The sequence below is a fragment of the Lycorma delicatula genome, chromosome 3, assembly GCF_047948215.1.
Source record: "Lycorma delicatula isolate Av1 chromosome 3, ASM4794821v1, whole genome shotgun sequence".
In the NCBI taxonomy this organism is placed as follows: domain Eukaryota; kingdom Metazoa; phylum Arthropoda; class Insecta; order Hemiptera; family Fulgoridae; genus Lycorma; species Lycorma delicatula.
In genome coordinates, this window is record NC_134457.1 from 17,951,343 (window position 1) to 17,977,755 (window position 26,413).

A 26,413-nucleotide genomic window follows, 5' to 3' on the forward strand; every position below is an offset into this window, starting at 1 on the left:
TCATCACTTTGAAAAGATGTTCAGTCATCTTCAAATGGCAGTATCACTCTTTAATTTGTGTAACACCAATTGCTTGATCACCAAAAGCTGTTTGAATCTTTCTTATTGCCTTTACTTATGTGTAACCAAGTTACTGAAAAAATTTAACACTCTGCTCAATCCATTCATTATTTCGAACAGCAATGAAAACACAACAAACACTACTCACTCGCATACCTTATTTTCATGACTGCTAAGCAGCAACAGACAACAGACAAGTAGCAAAATAGTGAATCATACACAACCAATATGAGTCAACGACACATCTCATCACAATTCTTTTCCTGCATTACAACTGGTTACCACAATAAAAAAATGTCAGATACTTTTTGACTACATCTCGTATATTTAAAAGACAAGCCAATAACCTAATAATATGAGTTCAACTGGTGAACCCACTTACAGAATAAATATCAGAATCCATTTACATCCCCTTACAACCAGATAGTTTTGCAAAAGACAAAACTGCTGATCATTAATAAAATGTTTGTAACCATAGACTGTTTAAGTTAACAGTCTATTTCACAATTTCACAGCATGGTGAAGCAAATTTTAGTGGCTTATAACCAAAGCAGTTTATAAAAAAAAAAAATTTAAACAACCTACAGGTCAATCTGATACCTTTCTGATCAATGTTTTTCTCAGAACATGATAAATGTACAGAAATATTTCAATAATTCAAACTATGCTAATTCAAAGTTTTCCCAGTTTCACATATTTTTTGTCTTTTTATTAAGTTAAACATTAAATAAGAATTTTTTTATGTAGTAATATACCATAAACAAAGTTTCTAAAGTCAGATTGAAGTTTCAGTATTTAGTTCAGTGCAGTTTCTGTTTGACTACAGAACTAACTAATTCTCTTTTTAGCAAAAAAAAAAAATTGTCATTTTCTTCCTTATTTTGTTGCACTTTACAATAAACTTTACTGACACAAATTAAAAAACATACACTTTTTAACAATCAAATTTTTTTTTTAGAAATCTCAGATCAGGCTTCCCCTGAATAACAAAAACTATCTAAAGCATTTTCATTGATCTTATAAATCTATTTTTCAAACAACTTTAAGTCATCAGTAATATACAGAAATAACAGGTAAAAATTAATTTTATAAACTACAAAAATAGAATAACATTAAACTTCTTTCTGTTACTGAAAGGTATACAATAATTGCTGAAAAAAAATTGTTAGGTGTTTTTTTACTAAGATATACAAAGATTTAAGTACTATTAAGTTACACCACAAAAAAGATGAGAATTTTCTAAAAAACTAATTTCCTCTAATGTGTACATAAAAGGTAAGTCTTACATTTATAATAATGTTATCATAGGCAGAGGTATATGGTTTAAAATTAGTGAACTTTATAAATTAAGAATGGTGCTAAATTAATTAGAACATTATCCTAGAAAATTACTTTAACTTCACTTGACTAAATAAATAAAATAACAACTTACAATATTGAAAAGTTGGAATAATCAAATATGTTATAAAAATGAGATAATTTTAAAAATTTGGATCATATTAATAAAATTTATATCATCAGCTACCAACAAACAGGCGTCATTTTTTTATAAATAAGTTTTTTTTTTATAATACAATTATTATCAATTAAAAAAAAATAAATAAATGTAGATTCTACCATTGGTTGAGGTGATCTCAAATTTTGAATCATTCTCCAAATTCCTCTCCTAGATTCCATCATTTCAACTTCTTCTGACGTTGGTACAGCTAACTTGTAATAAGGATAATCATTAAGAAGCCGCCAAGCACATAATCCCCAGTTCATACTACTATCCTACAAAATAGATTTTACCATAAATATAAAAATATAATTTTTATTAAATACAATTATCTACCTTTCTTAGCTTTGTTACAATAAAATCTTATGTTGACATGTTTCGAATATACCCATTTTCAGAACTCACTGAAAAAAAAAAAATAGTTGTAGAGTTATGTACTGACTGACGATGCGGGATCTTGCAAAAATAAACTTTTGGTGTTAGTTTTTTAAGTTTTTCTGTTACTGTGTTTGGTGGTTAATTTGTTGTTGTTTGAGGTTAATCGGTACAGTGGTCAGTATGTTGATGAATTGTTTGAATTTTCAGATATATATACATGTATGATTCAATGTGATCCACATGAAAATATTTACAAAAAAAAATCTACAACTGAAGATGCGGGTTACCATGGAAGTACTTTTCTAAGAATCATGTGAAAAAATAGGGCGAGTGCATTTTATTTTATTTTCTGAACTTGGTGGATCATGTTGAATCACATATATCTGAATTATTAGTAAAGGTAATAAGGGTCTTGAAAGGACTGATTTTAGAAAAAAATATATATATATATTTTTTAATTTAAATAATTCATTAACATATTGACCACTATGTTAAGATTTAATTTAATATGGAAAATAAACCACCAAAACACAGTAAAGCTGTCCAGCTGTCATAATAAATTTCAAATTTTTTAATGCAAAAAATCTCAACAAACAGACAAATTATAAAATGAATTTGTTTTAATATAGTTATAGAATTCAATACCAACTGAAGATGTGGGATCCTGTGAAAATTATTATTTTAAATTAATAAAGTAAGTTTAACTTATCTAAATACTATATCTTGGTGTTTTATATTTCATATATATATATACACACACAGAGTGGACTAATAGTCACTACCCGTTGTAAAACTTATTGGAAAAAACAGTACAAATTGAATTAACAACAATACAACTTTGAAAACAAATACACAACAATACATTTTTACACTTAACAAAAGCTACATGATTATTTATTAAACTGGTTCTCAAATTGTTTTCCTTTTAAATTTATACTTTTCTGCACTCAGTCCAGGGCACTTAAACATTCTTTCTGCACAGTCATGAATTTGAATCAATATCTTTAAAATCCTTTTCAATAGTACCTTCATTGTTTGTGATTTTGTAGCATAGATTTTATCTTTAACTACACTCCAAAAATAAAAGTCCATGGTGATTGAGGTACAGTGGTGGTAACATATCTACTGCACCTCACCTTCCATAATTTTGCCACCAAACAACTCATTGATATTGTTCACATGCTCCTGTATAATGTGGTGGAACACCATTACACTGAAAGCAAAGTAAGCGTAAACTGTTGCAGTTCTTCTGTAGCTAACACTTCTGTTTATTTCTCTGCATTGAATATACCAAACATCCAGTTGTTTAGCTACCTTTCAAAAACCATGATTATAAACCAATAGTTACAATTGTATTTGTTAATGTAGCCAAATAATTTTAAAGTGGCCTGCCTTATCACTCCAAATTACTTTAAAAAAAACAATTCACTGGTATCTTCCCATCTCATTTAACATCGCCTCACAAGATTGATCTTCAACCAGGATCAGATTCTATTAAGTCATGCATGAAACAAAATATCTAATGTTGGAATTTAGTCTAAAATAGAATTCTTGGAACAAAAGTTTTTGAAACATTCTATAAAAGAAATAAAATTTTTGTTAAGACTGAATACTGCTTGTAAAATCTTAGTTTCATCACCTAATGATGATGTACCTGGTCCGGAGCAACCTGCAGAAGTTGCATTTTCCTCAAAATGTTTTTTTGTAAATTGTAGACTGCTTTCTGCAATTATTTCCAGGATTGAAACAATTATTTCATACATTAATTATTAAATTATAACCACTTTTGAACCAGGTTTTTAAAGCAAAAATCTTTCCTTCTTTAAAGCAAAAAACATTTTCACCACAAGCTTCAACATTATCTAATTAACATAATAACAGACACTCTAATGTTGACATTAATAAATTGTTTTTAGCCTCTGGCACCATCATTAATTACTGCTTCAGAGGATAAGATTAATAACTACTAGATGAAAACAAGAGGTGGGAAATTTAAAATCAATGATCACCAACAAGATAGTCTTAATATTTTCATGGGTGGTGACTTTTCCCCCACACAGTATATTCCAAGTATTCTAAGCAGCATTGGCTGCTGTGGTCATTAGTAGGCTAAAAAATGTTCCAATTCAATTACAGAGGATGAGAGATGGTAATTTTGTTTTAAGAGACATTAACTTTGAGGAAAATCCTTTTGCATTAAGAAAGATATATAATTCAATCATATTATCATCCAAAAAATGTTTATCATTGACAATTTAATATAAAAATAGAGAGCAAATTTTCCTAAAGAGATACCCTAAACTGGGCAAAGAATTTTTGCAACTGAATCATTGTTTCTTGAAATGGTACATAAATTCAAATGATATGTAGCTCAATTATGCGTATAAAAGATTACCTTCATTCCAGAATACAATTGATTGGGTAGAGATGAAACAAATAAAAGATTGTGTGATGGATGCCATTCAACAGAAGCAATACCAGTCTCTGACAAAATAAACGTATGCTGCTCCAAAAAGTTATCGACTGGTGACACAAAATAACTTCGAAGATAACCAGAATAATCTACAAGAACCAGCTCGCTGGACCTATAAAATAAATAGTCTCAATAAGATAATATTTTTGTAACAAGCTCATAAAATTTAAAACTTCTCCAATGGTTAAAATTTGTACAATCTTTTGATAAACAAATTAATTCTGTGAAACCTCTTACACAGACCAATATACTACATCTACACTATACACTATATTAATATCCATCTGCAACAGCTTTCTCAAATGTTAGATGTCACCATAAGTATAAAAAACACTCAATTTATTTATAACATTAACAAACAGCACACTGAACTACCCAATTTTCACAAATACTGTCAATTTATTAATAACATAGCCAAATCCACTACAGTGACAATGAAAATTTCAACATGATAAAATACAGAGAACATAGCAGATGACTCAGAACACCCAGATCAAAATTGACTTATTAAAGTCAGAAAGTTTCATTCTAAAGTCTCTCAAATCCCCAACATTTGGAAAAATTAGAGCCAACCAGTCAAAGTCAAAAATAGTATTGCCAAAACAATATTATACATTTACAAGTAAACATAACTATAACAGGATGTATAAATTGAACAACAGCAACTAAAATAATTAAAATCTTCAAGAAAATGTTGACCAATGGATAACTTATATGGCAATAGAAAGAGCATTAACTCCAAAAGACTCCAAAGAATAGTAACGTAACAATATTTATTTCATTCCATTTCATTGGAAATGAGTATCTTTATACGAAAAATAATAAATAAATAAATACAATTGATATAAAAATTATTAACTCTGTTTTTTTCATTAAAAACCATGACAAAGTGTAACACAGTAAAATTATCAATGACTAAATTTTGTTTAAAAGTGAAAAATAATTTTTAAATGTCTTTTGGGCTTGGATAAGATTAAATCACATACTGCATGAAACATTATAAATCATTACTCAAATTCTTAAGTTATAATGTCAGTATTAAGGGCCATAACTAAAACTGTTACAGACAATTTTACATAAATCAAAGTCATTCCCAAAAATTAATAGTCATTCTTTAGAATCAATTATCCTAAGCATATTATTGACAACTTCACAAAAAAAATATCTTCCTATTAAACAATTTCTTTCAAAAATTCAGTTACCTACTTTAATGTATGAGATTCATTTCAGAAGTAAGGACGAGTTGGTAATAAAAAGCAGTCAACAACGAATCCTATCGCATAAGCACAGTTTCAATCGCTTCATTAGAAGTTGTCGGCCATCTTGACAGCAGTCTTTGTTTTCCTTACCATTGGAAGAGATTAATGCTGGTTGTGAAAATAAACAATTCTGCCAGTACGGAAATTTAGAGTATACTCTATTTCTGAATCCAAAAGATCAAGTTGCTTATGAAATTCATCAAATATTTTGTGAAATTCACAGGATTCCAAAAATTAAGTGAACGAAAGTTAAGCCAGTGCCGTTCTGTATTTAATAAAGACTGTTACAAATGTTCATGACAAAGAGAGAAGTGGAAAAGCCATATGTTCAAAAAAATTACTTTATTGAACATATAAATACACAAGCTCAAGCAAACTGATACTTTATAATTAGTGTTCTTGCAATAGAATTTACAGGCATTTCATGCTTTATAATGTGCAGAATTGTTACTGTAAAACTTGACCATTTTTAATTGTGAGAAAGATGAGTCCCAAATATGCTGATGTGCACAAAAATCAAAGGATGGCATCTGCACATGCATTTAGATCTTTATGAGAAAATGGGGACTTCTTTCCTATATTATAACTGGTGATGAAATGTGGATTTTATATATCAATGTTGAGGCCAAACAACAAACCATCCAGTGATATCATTCAAATATAACAAAGTCAAAAAAAAATTCAAGCAAAGTAGTCAGCTCAAAAATCATGCCAACTGTTTTCAGGAACAAAAAATGTATCTTCTGATGAGTTCATGAAGCCAGGGACAACAATCACAGCACAATATACTATGGAACACTTTGAAATCTAAGGCATGCAATTCAGAACAAACTATGTGAGACACTGTCATCAGGTGTTGTTTTCATTCATGGTAACACAACCACATACTACTGTCCGCAATATTGAGAAAGTAATCAATGGTAACTACGATTAAAAAATAATGTTGACTATGTAGAAAAATAAAGATCATATACAAATTTATTACAGCTAATAAAACTTTTTATTTGTTAGTCTGTTTTTTACATGACTATCCAAAAAGGAATGTATATTTGTATATAGGAATGTATATAGGTTGTATATAAATATATGTATGTTTGTTCCACCATAGCAGTTCAATGGATGAACCGATTTAGATGAATGACCCCATGTTGGAATCATAAAGTTATCAGGTGTCATAGAAAAAAAAAAATATATATATGTAGTAGTGGAGACTTGCTGGTTGAAACACAAACTTTAATGAACTGTGAACTGCGGCCTCTATCTGTATTGGGTTTGAACTGAATGATTCAAATCAACTGAATGATTCAAATCAACTGAATGAATAGTATTATACAAATAATAGAATTAAATTTACATTAAATAAAATAAAATAACATTAAATAAATTTTAAAAATTTCTGTTTAATAATAATGAGCTTCCTGGGGGACTGCATGTGAGACTGGAGTGGTGAGGTGATGCAAGCACCTGGTGCGAGGCTGGACCTTTCATCACTATCAACTGGTAACAAACAGGGTACTCCAGGGATACTATTTTGGAGGTGCAATGTGGTGACCTTATAATATCTCTGCTAATAATCATCAGTATTCAAAATTCAAATGGGGTATGCAGTTGGAGGCTCTGAATGGTAATTGTCCTATATTAAAGAGCTCTGAATAGTAATTATTCTATATTAAAGAGACCTGGTGAGAACTTAATCATTACACAACCTTAAATGCCTACAACATGAAAAATATATTTAAACAAATTAAATTGTCTGAAGATTGATTAGTCACCATTACTTTATTTAATTAAATACTGCATAACGATGTTTAGTCCTTTATTTCCATACCTTGTTTTCTTTTTTAATTCAATTTATTGACTTTTTTAATTCATTTATTTTAATTTTATTTTTTGGTAGTTGTGTTTTTAAACTTCATAAAATTGTTTTCATTATAACTGACCTGACCAATCAGAAAAAAAAACTTTAGAAACTCTAATAAAACACAACGTAATTAACTTCATATTAGAAAATTTTATTAGCACTTTTTCAATATTTCAATATTTCACATTTCAATATCAGCATGTAATTTTAAACATCTACCTATAAAATGTCGTTATTAATAAAGAAACATAATTGCCAACAACAAACTGGAAAATTATATATTCAAAAGCAAATAACATTTTCAAATTTTTCCACAGATTGTGTATTTTTTTGAAACATTTTTAACATAAAAAAGCATTAATCAAAGTGAACATAACTGAAAGTCCTGATAATTTTTTAACAACTAATTAACATATAACTGAATCAGTCTGGTAAAAAATAAAAAAATAAATAAATAAACAACAAACAAAATATTATTCAGCTTAAATTTTTATGTACAATAACAACTTTATCATGTTTGTCAAGAAGATTTAAAATACATTCATACAAAGTAGTAGAAACAATTAATCCAAACAGAAGTATTTTAACAAATATGTTTTTTATTTATATTAATTAAGTAACATAAAAACCCAATTCTAACTCCTCTACTTCTTGCAAACTTCCAAAAAATTTGGAAATCGCTACTATGCCCAGCGATGTTTACATACATATGTAGGAACATATTTATATACAAAATGTTTTCATCCACTCTACTGGACATATTTCTTAACTAATTTTGACAAAACTTGGTGGGGTGATGTAAACCTATCAGGAATAGAAAGACCAATTGATCTTGAAGCCAATTTATTCACAGAAACCAGAGTTAGAGCCAAAAATACTAATTTTTCATTATTTTATGTGGCACTTCTCCATTATCTGTCACCACTGAATTAAATCATTCACTTAAACTAATACTTTCATGGAAACTACAGCTCCATTTAAGTATACATCAAATATTAAACAAATTAATTTAAAATGCATTGTATAATAATAAACATTATTTTTAAAATTATACAATAATACAGATAAAAAATGTAAAATAGCTTAATATTTATAATAAAAAAAAAGTAGTAAAAAATATTTTAGAAAAAGCTTTGTAAAATGTATTTTTAATAAGATTATATGTGCTACTATCTAGTGTATTTGATTTACACTTAAATGGAGCTGTGGTTTTCATCAAGGCATTAAGTGAATATTTTCGTACTCTCCTCATATCTCAAAACAAAGAAAATTCATTTTCACCCCCCCCCCCTCATACAACATAACCAAAAAAGTAATACCATATTTTTCTTTGAAAATTCAGTAAACAAAAAAAAATATTACATCCAAAAAAAGGTAATTTTGATAATTCAAAAACTGATTTTGTAGGAAGAAAAAGAGTGGTATTCAAAAAATCAGTTTTGAAGTTTTAATCATTTTGAATACATGAAATAAAAAAAATAAAAAAAAAAAAAAAACACCATAGCAATATTTTAAAAAAAAATCATTTCAGCAATACATCCTTTCTTTCTTAACTAAAACCGGAAATCCACCTTTCTGACACACTTACTGTGACAAGAGTTTTTTTATGAGTTACTTCACTCATACTAACGTGAATTTAACCCAAGACAGACAGTTTTTCAATTTTTTTTTCACAAAAGCACACTTTCATCATTAGATTCTACCAAATTTGTGTAGTTTGTGCTTTCTTTTATTGTTACTTATAAATTCTCTATTGGGTTTATATTTGGGGAATTTTTTAGATAATCAAGCACTTTTAATTTGCTTTTAGAAAAGAATGCCACCAGTTTTCAAGCTGTGTGATAAAGAGTCTACTGAAAAATCAGATTGATCATTTCACATTTGCTAAATTAAACAATCCTCTAAAAACTGCAAATACCAATCAGTTTTCATGATTCCTTCAATTAATATCAGCAGATGAGATCCTTCAAATGTAAAATATTCCAAAACACTTTTGATTAGAAATTTTTGAAAGTGATGCATATGACCAGAATATAACTATGAGCTGACAATTTCCTTTCATAAGAAATCCTCTTTTCCTGTATATAAATTGGTTCTTGTTTTAAAAAATTATTAAATGCAATTCTTATATTTTTATGCCCAAAAAAATCTTTTATGATCATGTTAAAACCTTTTTTTTGGTTGGTCATAAATAAGTTATTTCATTTTTAAAGGAATACCAAGCAAGCCAATTAGTGTAAGAATCAATTCTTCTCTTCACCAGAAGTCCATTACACAGTTGATGAATTATCTTCTGTTTTGGTAGATACTTAAACAAAATATACATAAAATAAATCTCTTATAAATTGAATAAGTTATTTATTCTATGTTTATTTTAAAACAAAAATAATCTAAGCTAGTTTTTGTAATATTAATTTAAAACTATGAGATAAAAATGAACTGCTCTAAGTCTAAGATTAGTAAAAGAAATTTTCGTGCAGTTTGGAAGGGATATTTTACATGCACATGAGAGGTGGGTTGGAATGTCACACGCATATGTGATTGATTGAAGACTGACTATCTTGTAGTTCATAATGGTTCATTTCTCGCCCCATTTTATGTACTCTATACCTACTTCCAAACAATAACATATACCTAGAGTTTAGAAAAATGAACTACTGTACATCAACCAACAACATTTATAAAACTTAAGACTTAATGTAATGTTCAATGGATTAAAATTTTTCAAAACAGCTTAATACTTTTTGCACTTACATACTTGGAAAGTTCATTTCACACAAATATTGAAATAAATGTTATTCATAATGAAAAACTCATGAACAGATTAGAAATGCAAATCTTTTTCTTCCCTTCTCATGAACCTATTTGATGGGTTCATGTATTTTTTTTAATCCATTCTAGTCGCATACGACAAACATAAATTTGCAACTAAGATTTCTTCTTTTAATGTTGATTCTTTTTCTTTTTCTCCCAATATTTTCTTATTCTCAGGGCATGTGCTTTCCTTTACTCCATTTTAAATTTGAATTTGATGTTTTCTCTTCAACCTTTGGATTTTTATTCCTTTTATCATATTTCTACAATCACTTCTATTTTCTACATCTTCAATTTAATATTTTCCATTTCCATATCAAATTTATAAAAAAATTTTTTTTTTTTATTTTATTTATTTTTACTTTATATTTTAATCTTTTATTTTTATACTAAATCGTTATTATATTTTATTACATTTTACATATTATAATACTTCTTTTTACATCTTACATATTTTAAAAACATATTCTGAACAGAAGTTAAAATAAAATTCATATTATTAGGATGAAAACTGAAGACACAAAGGGATAAACAATACAATTCTCCTCTCTAATATGTGTGGAAGTCTATAACAATTCTTTCAATAGTCCGTCAATAGCCCACACCCAGCAGGATAATCACTGAACTAACTTCCCTTCATACACCCACAATTTAGATTAAATATTCATAAAATAGATTCTGTAACACTTTGAACAAAAGATCTAACATTACTAAAACAATTTCAGCAAAATCACTCGCAGTAACAATCAGATGTTTAAGTACTTGGGATTCAGTGCAATGGCTGTATAAAAATGCCAGTATATAAAGCACAAAAAATGCAGAAAATTGTTTGTTAGACTATATTAAATAGTCATACTTTTTTCAAGTAAATTACTCACTTTTTAAGTGGTTTGATATTGTATTTTTAAATTTAATGTATGTCTTAAAAATATCAAATAATGAAAAAATGAGCAATTTAAATTAAGTTAAACCAGAAACTTTATTGAAAATAGATTTTAATAAGCTAGACTTTATAGATGTTTGTCAAACAAGGCATTAAAATCTCATTAGATGGTAAACAAACCAAATTTTGCTACCCCTAATTGTACCTAGGAAGTTATAAGATTTGTCTGGATATTATTAAACCTGTCATTCCAGAGATAGCACAAACACAGGGAAACTGAATGTTAATCTTTAACAGCATGTGAACTATCAATTTCAAACTTTGAGTTACAATGTTAGTTCATTATACTGCTGGTTCAAGTGTGTTTGATTTGAAACTAACATACAGTTCCTTTCACGACCACACAACTGAGTAAATAACATGATTTCTCTTGACGCAGTTTAAAAATATCTGTTTCTGAAATATCTGCAGCACAAAAATAACAGAAAGTAAGTCACAAAAGTTTAACTTTTTTTTACAATGTTTCAACCTTGCTTCATCACAAATAATGGAAAACTACAATATTGAAATTTTAGTCAAATATTTTTAAATGTAACTGAAAGTTAACTTTTTTGATGAAAGTTAGTACAATTAAAATTAAGCTTAAGCTAATAAGCTTAGAAACAGTTAAAGCTCATTAACAAAGTTAACCGCGTCTTTTTAGAAGCTACAAATTAAACTGCAGTAGAGAATAAAATAGTAATCACTAACTTACAAATATAGCAAATAATTTACCATTTTGGATTTTTAGTCCTTGAAGAAATAAACAAAATACTAGCAAGTGCTTTTTCATAATTTACATGAACCGAATCAGTACCTTCATGGACCTGAAATGAAAGGATAAATTATTAAAAGTAAATTAAAGATAAATTATTAGCTTCAGTATGCACACAAAAAATAATGTTAAACACATTAATAATTTGCATATTGTTACCTAAACTCTGCAAAGTAATTTAGGATAAAAAGAAGTATTGCCAATCAATCCCAACACAGAAGATCAGCCAGACAACCATTACCTGACTTCAAATAAAGTAGTAACATTATTTGTAACTAAACTAGTAAGTTTACTCTCTAGCTCAATACTACTACTCAGACTCTAGTATCTAATCTAGTCATACATTATTATCAAGAGGCTGATATCCAATAACAGTTACTATGGTGGATGATAATGAATTTTATAGCATGTGAAAAATGCATGCTGGATCAGAACCCATAACCCATAACTTCTGGATGAAAGGCGAAACATTACTACTCTGCTTTGAAGAAGAACAAATTACTTTATACCAGTGAATGAATCTATGTGTTGCCTTGAGGGTAGGGCTGCTAAGAGTATAGGTGAGAGACATATGAAAAGAAGGCAGAGAGTGTATGTTGCATTTGTTGACTAGAAAAGGCATCTGAAAGAGTTGGATGTGATAATACTGCTAATTTTAGAAAAAAAGGGAGTTGACTGGAAAGAGAAGTGCCTAATAAAAGAGCTGTACTGTAACCAGAGAATAAAAGAGAGGGTAGGAGATGAAATGACGGAAGAATAGGAATGGGAAGGGGAATGAGACAGAGATATGCATGTCACCAACACTGTTTAGTATATATCTGGAAGAAATAATTTAATGCTGTCTGAATGGGAAAAGAGGAATAAAGATCACGGGAGGAAGAATAGAATAAATACATTTTGCTGATGACATGATGGTACTGGTGGAGAGTCCAAATAAACTAAATGAAATGGTTGATGTCTTAAATGAAGTTTGCAAAAGTCAGGATATGAGGATCAAAAAAAGAAAACAAAATGTATGGTATTAGGTGGAAAAGAGGATAGGATTGAGATTAAGATAGGAAATGAAGTTTTAGAGCTGGTAAGAAATGTCAGGACTTGAGGAGCTTTATACTGATGACCTGACTTGCACAGTAGAAATTAAAACAAGAATATTAAGAAGTAAACAGATATTTAATACAAAGGGAAGACTGCTTTGTGGAAAGTTAAACTTACCATTAAAGAAGAGCTTAATGAGATATTTTATTTGGAGTGTGATGCTCTATGAAACTGAAACATAGAGATAGAAAACGAATTGAGGCTTTTGAGATATGGGTGTGGTGCAAAATGATAAATGTCAGATTGCAAGACCATGTAAAAAATAACGAAGTTTGAAAGAGAATCGGAGAGAACAGAAAAATGCTAAATGTGATTGAATATAGGAGAGGAACCGGCTAGGACATTGTATGAGAAGAAGGTGTTTATTAGTGGATGGAATGGAAGGCTTGGTGAATGGAAGGAAAGGAAGAGATTTCAAATGATGGATGGGATTATGGCAAAGGGAACATATGCTGAAACAAATAAGTTAGAAAGGATAGAACAAGATGGAGAGCAGCAGCTGTGACAGGACCTGCCCTAACAGCAGAACACTACAATTGAATGAAATAATCTTGAAAGAGTGAAGGAAACTAGAATTAAGGACAACAATTTCCTAGTTTTTTCTATGAAAATAAGTTGAGTACTCTTACATCTAAAAGCATCTAAGTAAATGCATCTAAAAGCATCAAAAATATTTACAAAATGTTTAAATCGTTTTAGCAAAATTTATAGTAAATTAAAAATCTTTATGCATAATTATGTATTTTTCAGTACTTTTTTCACTGACAAAGACCACATTTGTGAAATCAAACATTTAAGTAAAACTAAAACAATGCATTATTATGAGCTGTTACCAATCTTTAGTAATTTCATGAAAAATGGTTGAATAGTTATCCAAAAATAATGCAAACAAATACATACACTTTGAGGTCAGAATAACTACAGATTTTGTTTTGAATTTATATTTTATATGAAAAAATGAGGAATGGTTTGTGTTTGCATTTCTTGATGTTTCATGACCCAGAGACCCTAAAAACAAAATATAAAAGTTTGCGGTCAATATCTCCAGGGGCTAGAGTAAACAGTTTCTTTGGGCTCATTTTATATTAAACTCGCTTTAGATTAACCACTCAATATTAAACTCAGTACATGCACGCATGTACTGAGTAAAATGCATCTTAGCATTTTAAAAAACATTTTGCTCCAAAAATCAAACAAAGCTATCTTTCTATTTATTCCATATTTTTAAACAAACTTTTTTAAGTCAAAAAAATATATAGATTTCCAATTTGGCCCCTTTCAAAATTACCCCATCTCCAAAAATCAAAAAATTTTTCTTTTTATTTATTACATATTTTTAACCAAAATTTTTTTAAGTCTTCCTAGGCATAATAGTAGTACAAGTAACCGAAAAATAATATTTTGTGGGCAATATTAATGGTGGAGGAGCTGAAAAAACTTTTTAAATACTGATTTTTTGAATTTTTTATAACTTTTTTTGGTTTATTTTCATGTATCATATATGGCATATATATATATATATATATATATATATGCATGCCATACTATGATTAAACTCTATTAAAATAAACCACATAGTACAGAATATTGATAATAAGGTATATCTTACCTTAATTTTACAATAACAGTACTTTCAGAAGATCCCGTATCCTTATTATTTCAGTAAAATAATACGCCATACTATATAAATATATTATTTGTTTATTTACATAAAACATATATACAAAAAATATATTTTGTTTTTATATGAAAAATTATTTGCTGATATGACAGATAATTTTAACTGATTCATGAGGTCTCATTAAAGCATACAGCTCCACTTAGATGAGCTATCAAAGCAAGCTATTAAATATTGGCTTGGTGTTATAATGTCAGAGAATATAACATAAGATGAAAATATGAAATTGATGAAATGTGAAATTTGGGATTGAAAAGAGAGAAATAAATACAAATGTGTATAAAACAAACATATATGCAACAAAATATATGTTATATCTTACATATACATTCTGTCCATTTGCAACAACAGCACCACATGAGAACCAACCACAAATTACTTTCAAATTTTCAGAATACATTTGTGTTATCACAGGGAAGGTTTTACGCCTTCAATTGTGGTCCTAACCCTCTTGAGAATGAGGATAACAAACACAGCAGGTCCAGGGGGCAGAGCCCCTGGTTAGACAGGAAGGGCAAGTACAAAGAACCCTGATGACTAATATATGTATATAATCTGAAAGAAGAGAAGGTAGTTTAAGAAAAAATAGTAATAATATAAAGAAAGACAGTAGGAGAAAGAGGGCACAAAAGACTGTTAACTGATTTGAAAGAAACTACAAGGACAAGAAGCTCAGAACACAGACAAAAGTGGCAAAAAAAACTTCCCTTGAGGTCTGTTTTAGGCAGATTCTCCAATAATGATAATGACAGAATATTATTGAGAATAGTCACTATATGATTATGAACCACTAAAATTCTGATCTAGTCTGGTTCATATGAAAAACCCAGAACTGTAACTTCATTTTAAGATTTACAATCAATGCTCACAATTATAGAGATTGTATCAGAAATTGCTATATAATATTAATAAGAATAACGATTTACTTGTACAAATAAATTGTTAGTGTTGTGTTCACAATAGTTTTATTTGTAAAAAAAAAATACTGAAATAATTTTTAAATAAATAACAACTTACTGGAGGAATGTTAAATAGATTGCTCCCTAGAAGATCATAGAAATGTACAGAACCATTACTAGAGGCTACAGCAAGCATACTACAATCTGGGCTCCAAGCTAGCCTTCTCCACTGTGGTAAATTATCCTTTCCAACTGCAAACAACATAAACAATCATCAAAAAATAATGAAAAAAATTTAATTCAGAGAACAATAAAAATTGCAATAATGTAACAGCAACTTCTGGGATGCAGTTAATGAATGTGAAGGCCAAGGTAATCTTAATAAAACATAATAAATTTTATAGATATTAAATTAATTTTATATAAAACCTCAAAATAATCTTGAATTCAAATCAACAAGATCTGGGATTTACATTTGTATTTTTTCATCATTAAATCTTCATAATCATGAAAAATAATTACAAATTTTAGAGAAAAAGAATTTAAAATAAATTTAGACTATAAATAAAAACAAGAAATAACATAAGTAGATTCGTTAAGGTTCACTGACAACAAATCTGAATGTAGGCCTGAATGTATATTCTATGCAAGATCAAAGTTTAAAGATAAAAAAAAATTAACATATGACCAACTACATGTGATGTGATTATAAAAAGGCTAAGGTAACTTTTTTTTAATTGAAAACTATATTACTTTAATAAAGTAAAGCTCTAGTAAGTTTTACTTACTAAACTTTATTACTTTATTACTTACTTATTTACTTGACTTACTTACTTTATTACTTACTTAGTAAACTTTATTTCTCCAATGAAGAGTTCTTTTCCCTCTTCATTTATAAGCAAGTAGATAATTGTAGCTTTAGGACTAGATTAAAATTTAATTTTTGACTGACAATAAGTCAGTACAGAGTAATCAGGGGATGGTATTTAAAAAGAATAATATCATATATAATAATAATTGTAATAATTTATTTACATTAAATTTTTTGTAATCCATATTTCCTCTGTATGTAAATTGTAGCTAATTATATAATATAAACTTATTCTGCCACTCCACAAAGTATAGCTTTAAAGAACATTCTTACTTTACCCACCCTTGTTGTAATAGATTCCCCTAATCATACCTGACTCATCTTATCTTTAGATAATTATGTGTCTCTTTATAAAACCTGATTGCTATTTCCTGTGTATTGAAACCTTTACAATGCACAGATTTTTTTCAAAAATTACAAACATTAAACATTATTTTCCTCAAAATTAAATTTACAATATAAATATTATTTTTTAAATTAAATTAGCATATCAGTATGTTGCTTAATCCAGCTATGAACCAAAATATTAGACAATGAACAAAATACATATAAAAGAACCACTCTAAAAATGATATACATCAAGAAAAATACAAACACTGTCAACAATAGAATGGACATAGCCGGATTAAGCAACATATATGTTAATTTAATTTAAAAAATCATATCATGTACGAGTAGGGGAATCTATTACAAGAGTGAGGATAAAATATTGTTATCTATGTGTAGACCTGTTAATTTCTTAGTATGTAAGAGAATTTTGTATGGTGTATTGACACCTGAAGAAGCTTAGAGAATTCTAACTGAAACATAGTGTACATGGTTTGTAGCGTTGAATGGTACCAAAGAGATTTAAATAAAATATAAATTTATATATATATATATTGTTGCTGAATAGCTTTAAGGTGGTTCTCCCCAAGTGATCCCACACTGGGCCGGCTCCTGCTGTTGAGTCTACCAGCCAGGGTGATTGAAGCTGGAGCTGGAGCAGGAAGGTAACATGCGCGTCCAGCGACTCCCTTGGCAGGCCGGCCAGGCCTGCTGCTCTGGTGGGGATGTTGGCATCCACCAGGAGGTCCCACATTGAGCTAGTCGAGGAACTTCTTCTGTCTTCTTCCATCTTCTTCTTCTTCTTCTTCTTGGTCTTCTCCAGGTGGTGTTCAACGATAAATTGCAAATTCACTCTTGTGCATGCTCTTTTATTGGAGTCTGAGAGTGATGGGGCTGCAGCGCCACTATGGTGGGAGAACTGCGCGGTGGGAGTAATACAGTTTATCAGCGTGTCCATATACTGTACGCCCGCTCACATTGTTGCTACCATTATCGCCCGCCAACATTAAATTAGGCATATATATGGTAATATATATATATATATATATATATATATATATACATATTAAAATTATTAAGTGTTAATAGATCTGTGAATGGTAGACAACCTCACTCATTTTGAATTAAATTTAAAAAATTGATCTTGACAAGAAAACAAAATTAATAAAGTGAAAATTAAAATAATGAACAAAATGGAATTTTTGATCATAAATTATTATGGAAGGTTTAGCCTGTACCAAAAATAATCTTACTATACTACTAAAATTATAAACAATTTTTGCAGGGATACCAGACATCACTGATTGATAACTGTCAAGGAGGTATTCCAACTGTACTCCTAATTATTTCTAAATTTATTTCTAATAATTTTTTTTTGTTAAATACATTGTCTGAGAAGGAAAAAAGTTCATTGTAAGATTTAACAGTATTTTTAAAAAACCACAATACCAGGAGAATTATCTCATAAGCAAATGTTAGGCTTAAAGATGAAGTATGTATGTTAAGTTTAACATTGATAAAGATCATTCCCCACTGCTTCCTATCCAATGTTTTAAGTTTATTTGGTCTATTCCTTACTTTCTCAGTCTTTTCAACATGTTTCTTCCCTTTCATCTTTACAACCAGGAACAGACCAAGGTATCTGAGATTGCCACACTTCTGCAGTTGCTCTCCCTCATACGTCAAATTAATCTCTGGGAGAGAATGCATAATAGAGAATACATTATAAAAGGTCTTCTCTGTACTAACCATCATGCCACTCTCATGGGACCAGTTTGCTAGAATAGTCAGGGCTGTACTCATTTGACAGATAGTTTATGTATCTTGCTTTTCAATAATGAAACCCATATAACAAGGTCGTCTGTATAAATTACTGTCCTGATCCGTTTTATTTTCTGTAGGGCAGTTGGCAAGTCATTGATCATGACATTGAACAAGGCTGGGCTCAGTACAGCTTTGTGAGGAACACCAACATTTTGTTTACTAAAACCCAGTAACATATCATTAATCCTTGTAGCACAGAACCATTGACTGATGATCAAGTAAAGCCACCTTAACGTATCCCCACTAATATTACAATTGCAAAGTTTTTCATATGATTTCATTCTCTAGACAGAGTCATATGCACCTTTGAAATCCACAAAAACTGCCATACATTTCAGATTTATCCAGAGTCCTCAATTTCCTGGTTAAAACATAAAAGTTTTTGCGTGGTCGATCAATATTTTCTAAGCCTGTCTGCTACTGACAAATAACATTCCTGCTTTCCAGGTAATAGGCGAGGGAAGCATTCAGCATTCTCTCCATAGCTTTAGCCAAAACACTGGTCAGAGAAATTAGGCAGAAGCTGGAGAGTCAGGAGATTTATTGGGTTTCAGAAACTGGTACTATTACTGCCTTCCTCCAGAATGCTAGGACTGATTTCCGTATTTGATAAAATAATGACAGCAGCATCCAGAATGCAGCCGGCCCAAGAGTTTTGAGGAATCTTGCTACTACCATGTATCACAACCAAATGCCTTTTTGTTCTTCAGGGAGAAGATGGCTCTTTCAACCACCAGTATTTTGAATTCATCATTGAAAATGTCTAGACAATTGTCTTTCCAAGCCCATAAGATTTGTTGCTTTATATATTTCTCCTGCCCCATTTGGTCTTTTGACAGGTAAGTGTACTTTATAAAATATTTGTTAAGCGCTTTAGCATGACAACTACGTATAAATCAAAATTTTCAGAACTTATAAAATCATTAAAGAAAATAAAAAACTTGATTTATATAACAATGTATGATTCAGAGAGAGAAATAAACAAAAAATCAACTAAAAATGTAATAATCCCTGCTATTTAATAAATAAGGCAACGTAATTCGGGGTTAAATTTTTAAAAATAGCAGTAAATTTTATTACTTACTAAAAGTTTAATAAACAAATTATATAACTGAAGTACAGAAATGATTATATGCTCACCGATAGCTTTTCCAACAACAGAAGAATATTCATCTCTTGAAGTTCTAATTTCAAGAAGGTTATCTTGCAATATAGCTACTACCTTTCCTTGTTCTCCTGCTGCAAATTTCCAAGGAAGCCTCCAACTTAAAACTCTAAATAAGAAATAAAAATAGATAAAAATTAAAAATTAACTAGATCAATCACGATATGAAACTGGCCAAGACCTGTCTAAATTACCTGAGGGAAATCAAATATAACCACTTCCATCCATCTCTGCACACTAAGACCCACATAAACTCCTGCAAAGCCAGCCTACGTGGCGTGAGTGGTAGCATCTCGGCCTTTCATCCGGAGGTCCCGGGTTTGAATCTTGGTCAGGCATGGCATTTTCACATATGCTAAAAATCATTTATCTCATCCAATGCTGATCCAAAAGATTAAAAAAAAAACTCCTGCACAAATGGGAAATTCTATTTACTACCATCATCATTAGATTTCTATTTTAAAGTATTTATTCAGTGTATTTAAATTCTTCTTACCTTTACATCTTACCACCTACAGTTAAAATAACCCAGCACAAATCTTAATGGAAATTATTTCTTTTGTCCTTCACTAAAATGTAGGTCAAAATTTCAATTTAACCCTGATGAATTTATACTATAATAATTCAATTAAACTTATGAATTAATAAAGAAATATTTTAGATAAATCCATTACAAACATAATTGATTAAGAAGAGTAACATAAAAAAATCTCTTTCGGCACACCAGAAGGCAGAGGTAGATTTCACCGATGCTAAGCAGGGGATAAAGCCGGCCTCCGTGGCATGAGTGGTAGCATCTCGGCCTTTCATCTGGAGGTCCTGGGTTCAAATCCCAGTCAGGCATGGCATTTTCACATGCTACAAATCATTCATCCCATCTTCTGAAGCAATGCCTAACGGTGGCTCCGGAGGTAAAAAAAATAAGTAGGGGATAAAAAAATTTCCACCTTAAAGTTAATAAAAACTTTAAATTTATTCAATACAATAATGGTTGCATGTGAAAAAAAGTTACACATGTTTAGCATACAACAAGCCCATCTTCTAACAATTCCAGCAACATTTTGGTCATCCCTTGCCATAAGGGTTGGTCTTATCAAAAATTGTTTCAGACAAAGGTTTTAGGTAGTGTTTGTAGGTCTAACGACCACTTTAAACCAATTCGATACTGTGCCTATTAAGGTATGTATGGTTTTTTGCCTTCAAACCCCAATTTTTTCCATCCCCTGGGCCAATGGTTGGTGATATCAGAAAACTTTACTTACATAGGTTTTAGGGCCTTATCCAAAGAATAGTAGGAACTTTAAACTAATTTTATATTTTGCTTAATAAGAAAGTTATAGTGATATTTTGTTTTTTTAGAAAAAGCCCCCCCCTCCATTTCTATTCCAATGGTCCGATTTTGGCCATTAATGAACTCGACTGAGATTTTTGGACCAGTTATTTTTAAGGAACAATTTTAAAGTGATTGGCGGAAAATTACGGCAATTATCGTATCCACAAAAAAGTGAAATAAATAAACAAATAAATATATATATAACTTTTGAACTGACGGTGGTTTTGGAGTCTGGGGGATGTGAAATGCGAATGTATGTCAAAATTTTCCTAAGTCGAAACATGGTAGCCATTACAATAGGTAGCTTTCTTATGAAATCTACCTAAAAATTTGACTGTCCAAAAATACAATGAAATAAACTATTTTGTAATTTGGGGGGGTTTTACCCACTTGCAACCCCTTAAAACTGGATAATTCATTCGGTTTAAAAAATAGATATTTTACGTAAAAATAAAAACAATAATTTATTTTTAATAATTAAAGTTCTTTTACTGATTTTAAATAAAAGTCCGTTTAAAACCATGACCTCGTTTATATTAAACATCGGACATTTAATTATTAAATATCACGTTATTTTCAAGTCATTTAAATATAAAGTGATACGTTGATATTAAAAGTGTAAGCTGCCCTATCCCATTCGTATTGTACTATAATATAATATTAAATTTAAACTTGTTTTTTATATTATAATTTATTATAAGCGTGTTACATTACAAGTGTATTATTTGTATTTTTTTATAAATTTTGTTTATACAAGATAGGCTTTTTTAATATTATTACGTTCTATTAAATGAAACGTTTTATTTCTTTAATTTTTAAATAGCAAATGTAATAATATTTTTTTATTACTTTTAGACACTCGTTTATAATTATATTTTATAATATGTTGACACTAGAATATAAACAACAAATATATATATACATATAACCTTTTACTTCGGGGTTATTATCCTTTTTTACTGTTTAGCCTTCAGAACTACTGTAAGGTATTACTTCAGAGGATAAAATGTATGAATGTAAATGAGGTGTTGTCTTGTAGTCTCAGGTCGACAATTCCTGAGATGTAAAGTTAATTGAATCCCAACCACCAAAGAACATCAGTATCCATGATCTACTACTCAAATCTGTATATAAGTAACTACCTTTACTAGGATTTGAACTTAGAACTCTCGACTTTGAAATCACCTGATTTGCGATGATGAGTTAACCATTAGACCAACCCGGTGGTTTTACCAATTAAGCCTGCTACTCTTCAAGATCTGCCAAATCGGATTGTTACAGCCGTGAATTCAATAACCAGAGACCAGTTACCAACAAAAATAATTTGGAACCAATTAAAATAATTAACTGTTATTTATAAATCTCTATTTTTACATCCTTATGTAAAGGTAGTATTGTGATAGCGAAAAATTTTGGTTTTCAGATTTCAACGGAAATAAAATATCCATTTTGACAATCCCTGAATCCATTTTGATTAGTTTCAGCGTACATATGTACCTCGCATAACTTAAAAACGACTACCTGTGGGATATTAATATTTTGGATTTAGAACTGTTGTAACATCTAGTTGTGCACCTCCCCCTTTGATTGCAATCGACAAAGCCAAAAGTGTCCAAAAAAGCCCAAAATCCAGAAAGGTTTGGATTTTGGACTTTTTCTTAACTGTAATAATAAGCCCTCATTGACAGCTCTTCAACGATGTTCATAAGTGGTACTTATTTTCATTGGTTTCATAGTTATAGCCAAAAAAATGTTAATTAATGAATTATTTGGCTCTTACAAGGGAGAGGTACATCGGTTTGAATCTGACTTTATTTCCTTTTCTTTTCTTTTTTTTTAATGAAAAGTTCATTAAATTTTATTTCACTCTGATTTTTTTCATGCTTTTTTTTATTATTATTTATTGTAATTTTTTTTACAATCTGAGGTTAATAAATATTAATAAATCAACATAATTTAATTTTAAAAAAAATTGTAAAAAAGATTTCACAGGTGCTAAGGTGGGGATTAAAAAATTTCCACCTTTAAGTTAAGAAAAACTTTAAATTTACTTAATAAGAAAATGGTTGCATGTGAAAAAAAGTTTCACATGTTTAGCATACAACACAAACCCTATCTTACAAATCCAGCAACATTTTCGTCATCCCTTGCCGTAAGGGTTGGTCTCGTAAGTTTTAGGCCGTTATCCAAAGAATAGTAAGGACTTGAATTCGATATTTCACTTAATAGGAAAGTTATAGACATTTTGTTTTTTCTGTTTTTTTTTTTCGTTTTGGTCATCCCTTGCCGTAAGGGTTGATCATATTAAAAATTGCTTCAGACAAAGGTTTTAGGTAATGTTTAGAGGACTAATGACCACTTTAAACCAATGAGATACTGGGGTTATTAAGGGAGATATGTTTTTGTCTTTAAAAATTACTCCATTTTTTCCACCCCCTGAGCCAATGGTCGGTGATATCAAAAAACTTTACTTAGACAAATTTAGACCCCTATCCAAAGAATCGTAGGAACTTCAAACTAATTCGATATTTTTACTTAATAAAAAAGTTATAGCAATATTTTTTTTTTCGTAAAAGCCACCCCATTCCCAGACCATGAGAACCATGAAAACATACGAATTCATTTTCAACAAGATGGCGCACTCATGCACTTTACTGCGCATTCGTCAGCCAGGCTTTCAACAAAAAATTTGGGCATCGATGGATAGGCTGGCAAGGACCTATAACCTGACCTCCAAGGAGTCCGGACCTGGCACCTTGTGATTTTTTCTTGTGGGGATGTATAAAAAACATTGTTTTTTATTGTTTTTTAAAATACTTATAAAATGACTTTTAGTTATAGTAAAATACTATTTCAAATTGGCATTTAAAAACATTATTTTTGAAACTTTATTACTCAATAACCTGGTTCAATTTTCTGTACCAATTGACTACATTTAGAAAAAATGCGTTCACAAGAGGCACTTGCTGGAATGCAAACTTCTTTTCATTATTTCATATAACTTCAGGAAAGTTATATGAAAGAAAACGTTATTTTCTCTCCACCAAATGAGGGGGTCCTTGGTTCTTGCCAGAACGGCATTTTTAAATATTTATCTACTATTATACTTAGTGACAGTGGATCCTGGAAGTTATAGACTTAAGCTGTTAAGTTCCAACTTAACAGCTTTGTCAAAATCTTGCATCCACATTGACCGTTTTTTTTTCTCCTGACACAATGGATTTGAACTAGAAGATTGCTGTGGAGCATCTATTATCCCCTTACCTTTATGTATAGAGCAACACTTATTTATTACATTATCTTTTATTCTTTTACAATGCATTTCACCATCAGGAAATTTAAAGCCAAATTCCTTGAATTGAGGGTCCAAAAAAGTCGCTTCTTTTAAAATATCTAAATCATACTTTTTATTTAATCTAGCATAAATTTCTTCATAATTCTATAATAAATTTGTTTAATTTTACAGTCGTAATTTTTTTCTTTAAAGGAATTACAATGGTTTTGCAACCATGAACGCAAAGATAAATTTTTGAAACGATTATATATTTTTCACTGCACATTTCTTGTGTTATTTTATCAAACAGTAACAAAATTTTGACACAACTTTCCATGATAAACCAATCCTCATCATTTAATTCCTGCAAAAGACAAACTGATCACACCAATGTACTCTGCAGAGACTTTTTAACCAGAAGGATTTTCTTGAACATATAAGTGGAATTCCACCTCGTCAGATAGTCTTGCCGTAAAGTTAATACTGGCTACTTATTTTGTTTTTGAACCGTCTCCAATTTTTCTGAAGCATAGGGATTTCTTTTAAACAATTTCACAATTGTTTTACTTTACATTTTTTTTCATTAATAACATCTAAACTGGATTGTATGACCAAATTAATGCAGTAGGCGTAACATGAAATATGCCACCACTGATAAAGCTGTTCAGCTTTTACAATACTGCTAGCATTATCAGTTACACATGTAATTTTTTGATTGATTTCCCATTCTTGTATAACATTTTTCATTTCAGTTTTTATATTTTCACTGGTATGTCCCCTGAAATTTAAATGTAGACAGTAAATTTGATTGAAGAGCACAATCTTTGTTTATATAATGTGCTGTTATGGCAAAATAAGATTTGTTTCTAAGAGACGACCAGCTGTTGGCTGAAAGACAATGTGATGCATTTTTAATTCCACATTTTACTTTTTCTAATGTGTCTTGATACAGTGAATTCAACAAACTGTTCGAACCTGTTTTCCTGGTAGGGATTGAATATGTCAAGTTGAACATATTCAACAAATCTTTGAATTCGTTGTTCTACTACTATATAAGGATCGAAATCTTTCATTACAAATTTTAATATCCGATTATCAATTGCCATGTATTTATCTGGCAACATATATTTCACTCCATATTGCATAATTTGCAATTTTTTAAATCACGTTGTCGTGATTTCTGATCATGCAGATGTGTCTAGTGGATTTCCATTTGAAGCGATTAAAAAGATGAGGTTTGTTAAGCATCAACAGATTTCAAAGTTAATGGGTCATTATTTCCATTCATACATACATTAGTTTCATAATTAATGTTTCACTAACATCAGAAGGACAAGTAATCATTTTCTTGAGATCAACTGTGGAATGTTTCAGTTCTAGATGTCACGTTAAATTTTATGTTATACTATTTTTAATCATTATTTGGGATAAACACAAATTACATAGAGCTTTTTCACTATTTATTCTTTTAAAATTATACCACACATTATTCTGTTTAGAAGACATTGTGGTATGAAACCCTCGTAACTGTTGAAGTTTTATAGGCTCAATATAAAATAACAAAAAATATTTAAAAAATAACATGTTATCTTAAAGTACAGTAATTCAAAATTTTACTTTGCCGCATGAAATACATCTAAACTATTTGTTACAAAAAAAAAAGCCAAAACAACGAAAATTACAGAGAATCTGTAAGATTTTTATTGTACACTATATAGAAACTCAAAGTGAACACAGAACACTCCACAGCATGACTACAGCCGCACATAAAGTGTTGTGCAACTAATCATTCCACATCTCACTAATCATGAATCAATTTCATTGATTTTTACCAGAACCAAATTACTGAAACAGCTGCGGTCAATTAGTAATTAGATGTCACCAGATAGGTGGCCTGTCTGGTGACG

General features: G+C 29.8%; 1 protein-coding gene across 2 annotated transcripts in view; it reads right to left on the minus strand.

Annotated features, from left to right (window-relative positions):
• The window catches only part of LOC142321416 (NBAS subunit of NRZ tethering complex-like), a 147,783-nt gene that overhangs the window by 114,582 nt on the left and 6,788 nt on the right, over nt 1-26,413 (minus strand). For both annotated transcript variants that reach the window (XM_075359486.1, XM_075359484.1), the window contains exons 3-7: nt 19,875-20,008; nt 15,831-15,964; nt 12,001-12,092; nt 4,332-4,521; nt 1,678-1,833 (exon numbers count right to left, since the gene is read on the minus strand). In XM_075359486.1, the coding sequence (XP_075215601.1) occupies nt 1,678-1,833; nt 4,332-4,521; nt 12,001-12,092; nt 15,831-15,964; nt 19,875-20,008 (706 nt within the window). The remainder of the gene's footprint in view (nt 1-1,677; nt 1,834-4,331; nt 4,522-12,000; nt 12,093-15,830; nt 15,965-19,874; nt 20,009-26,413) is intronic.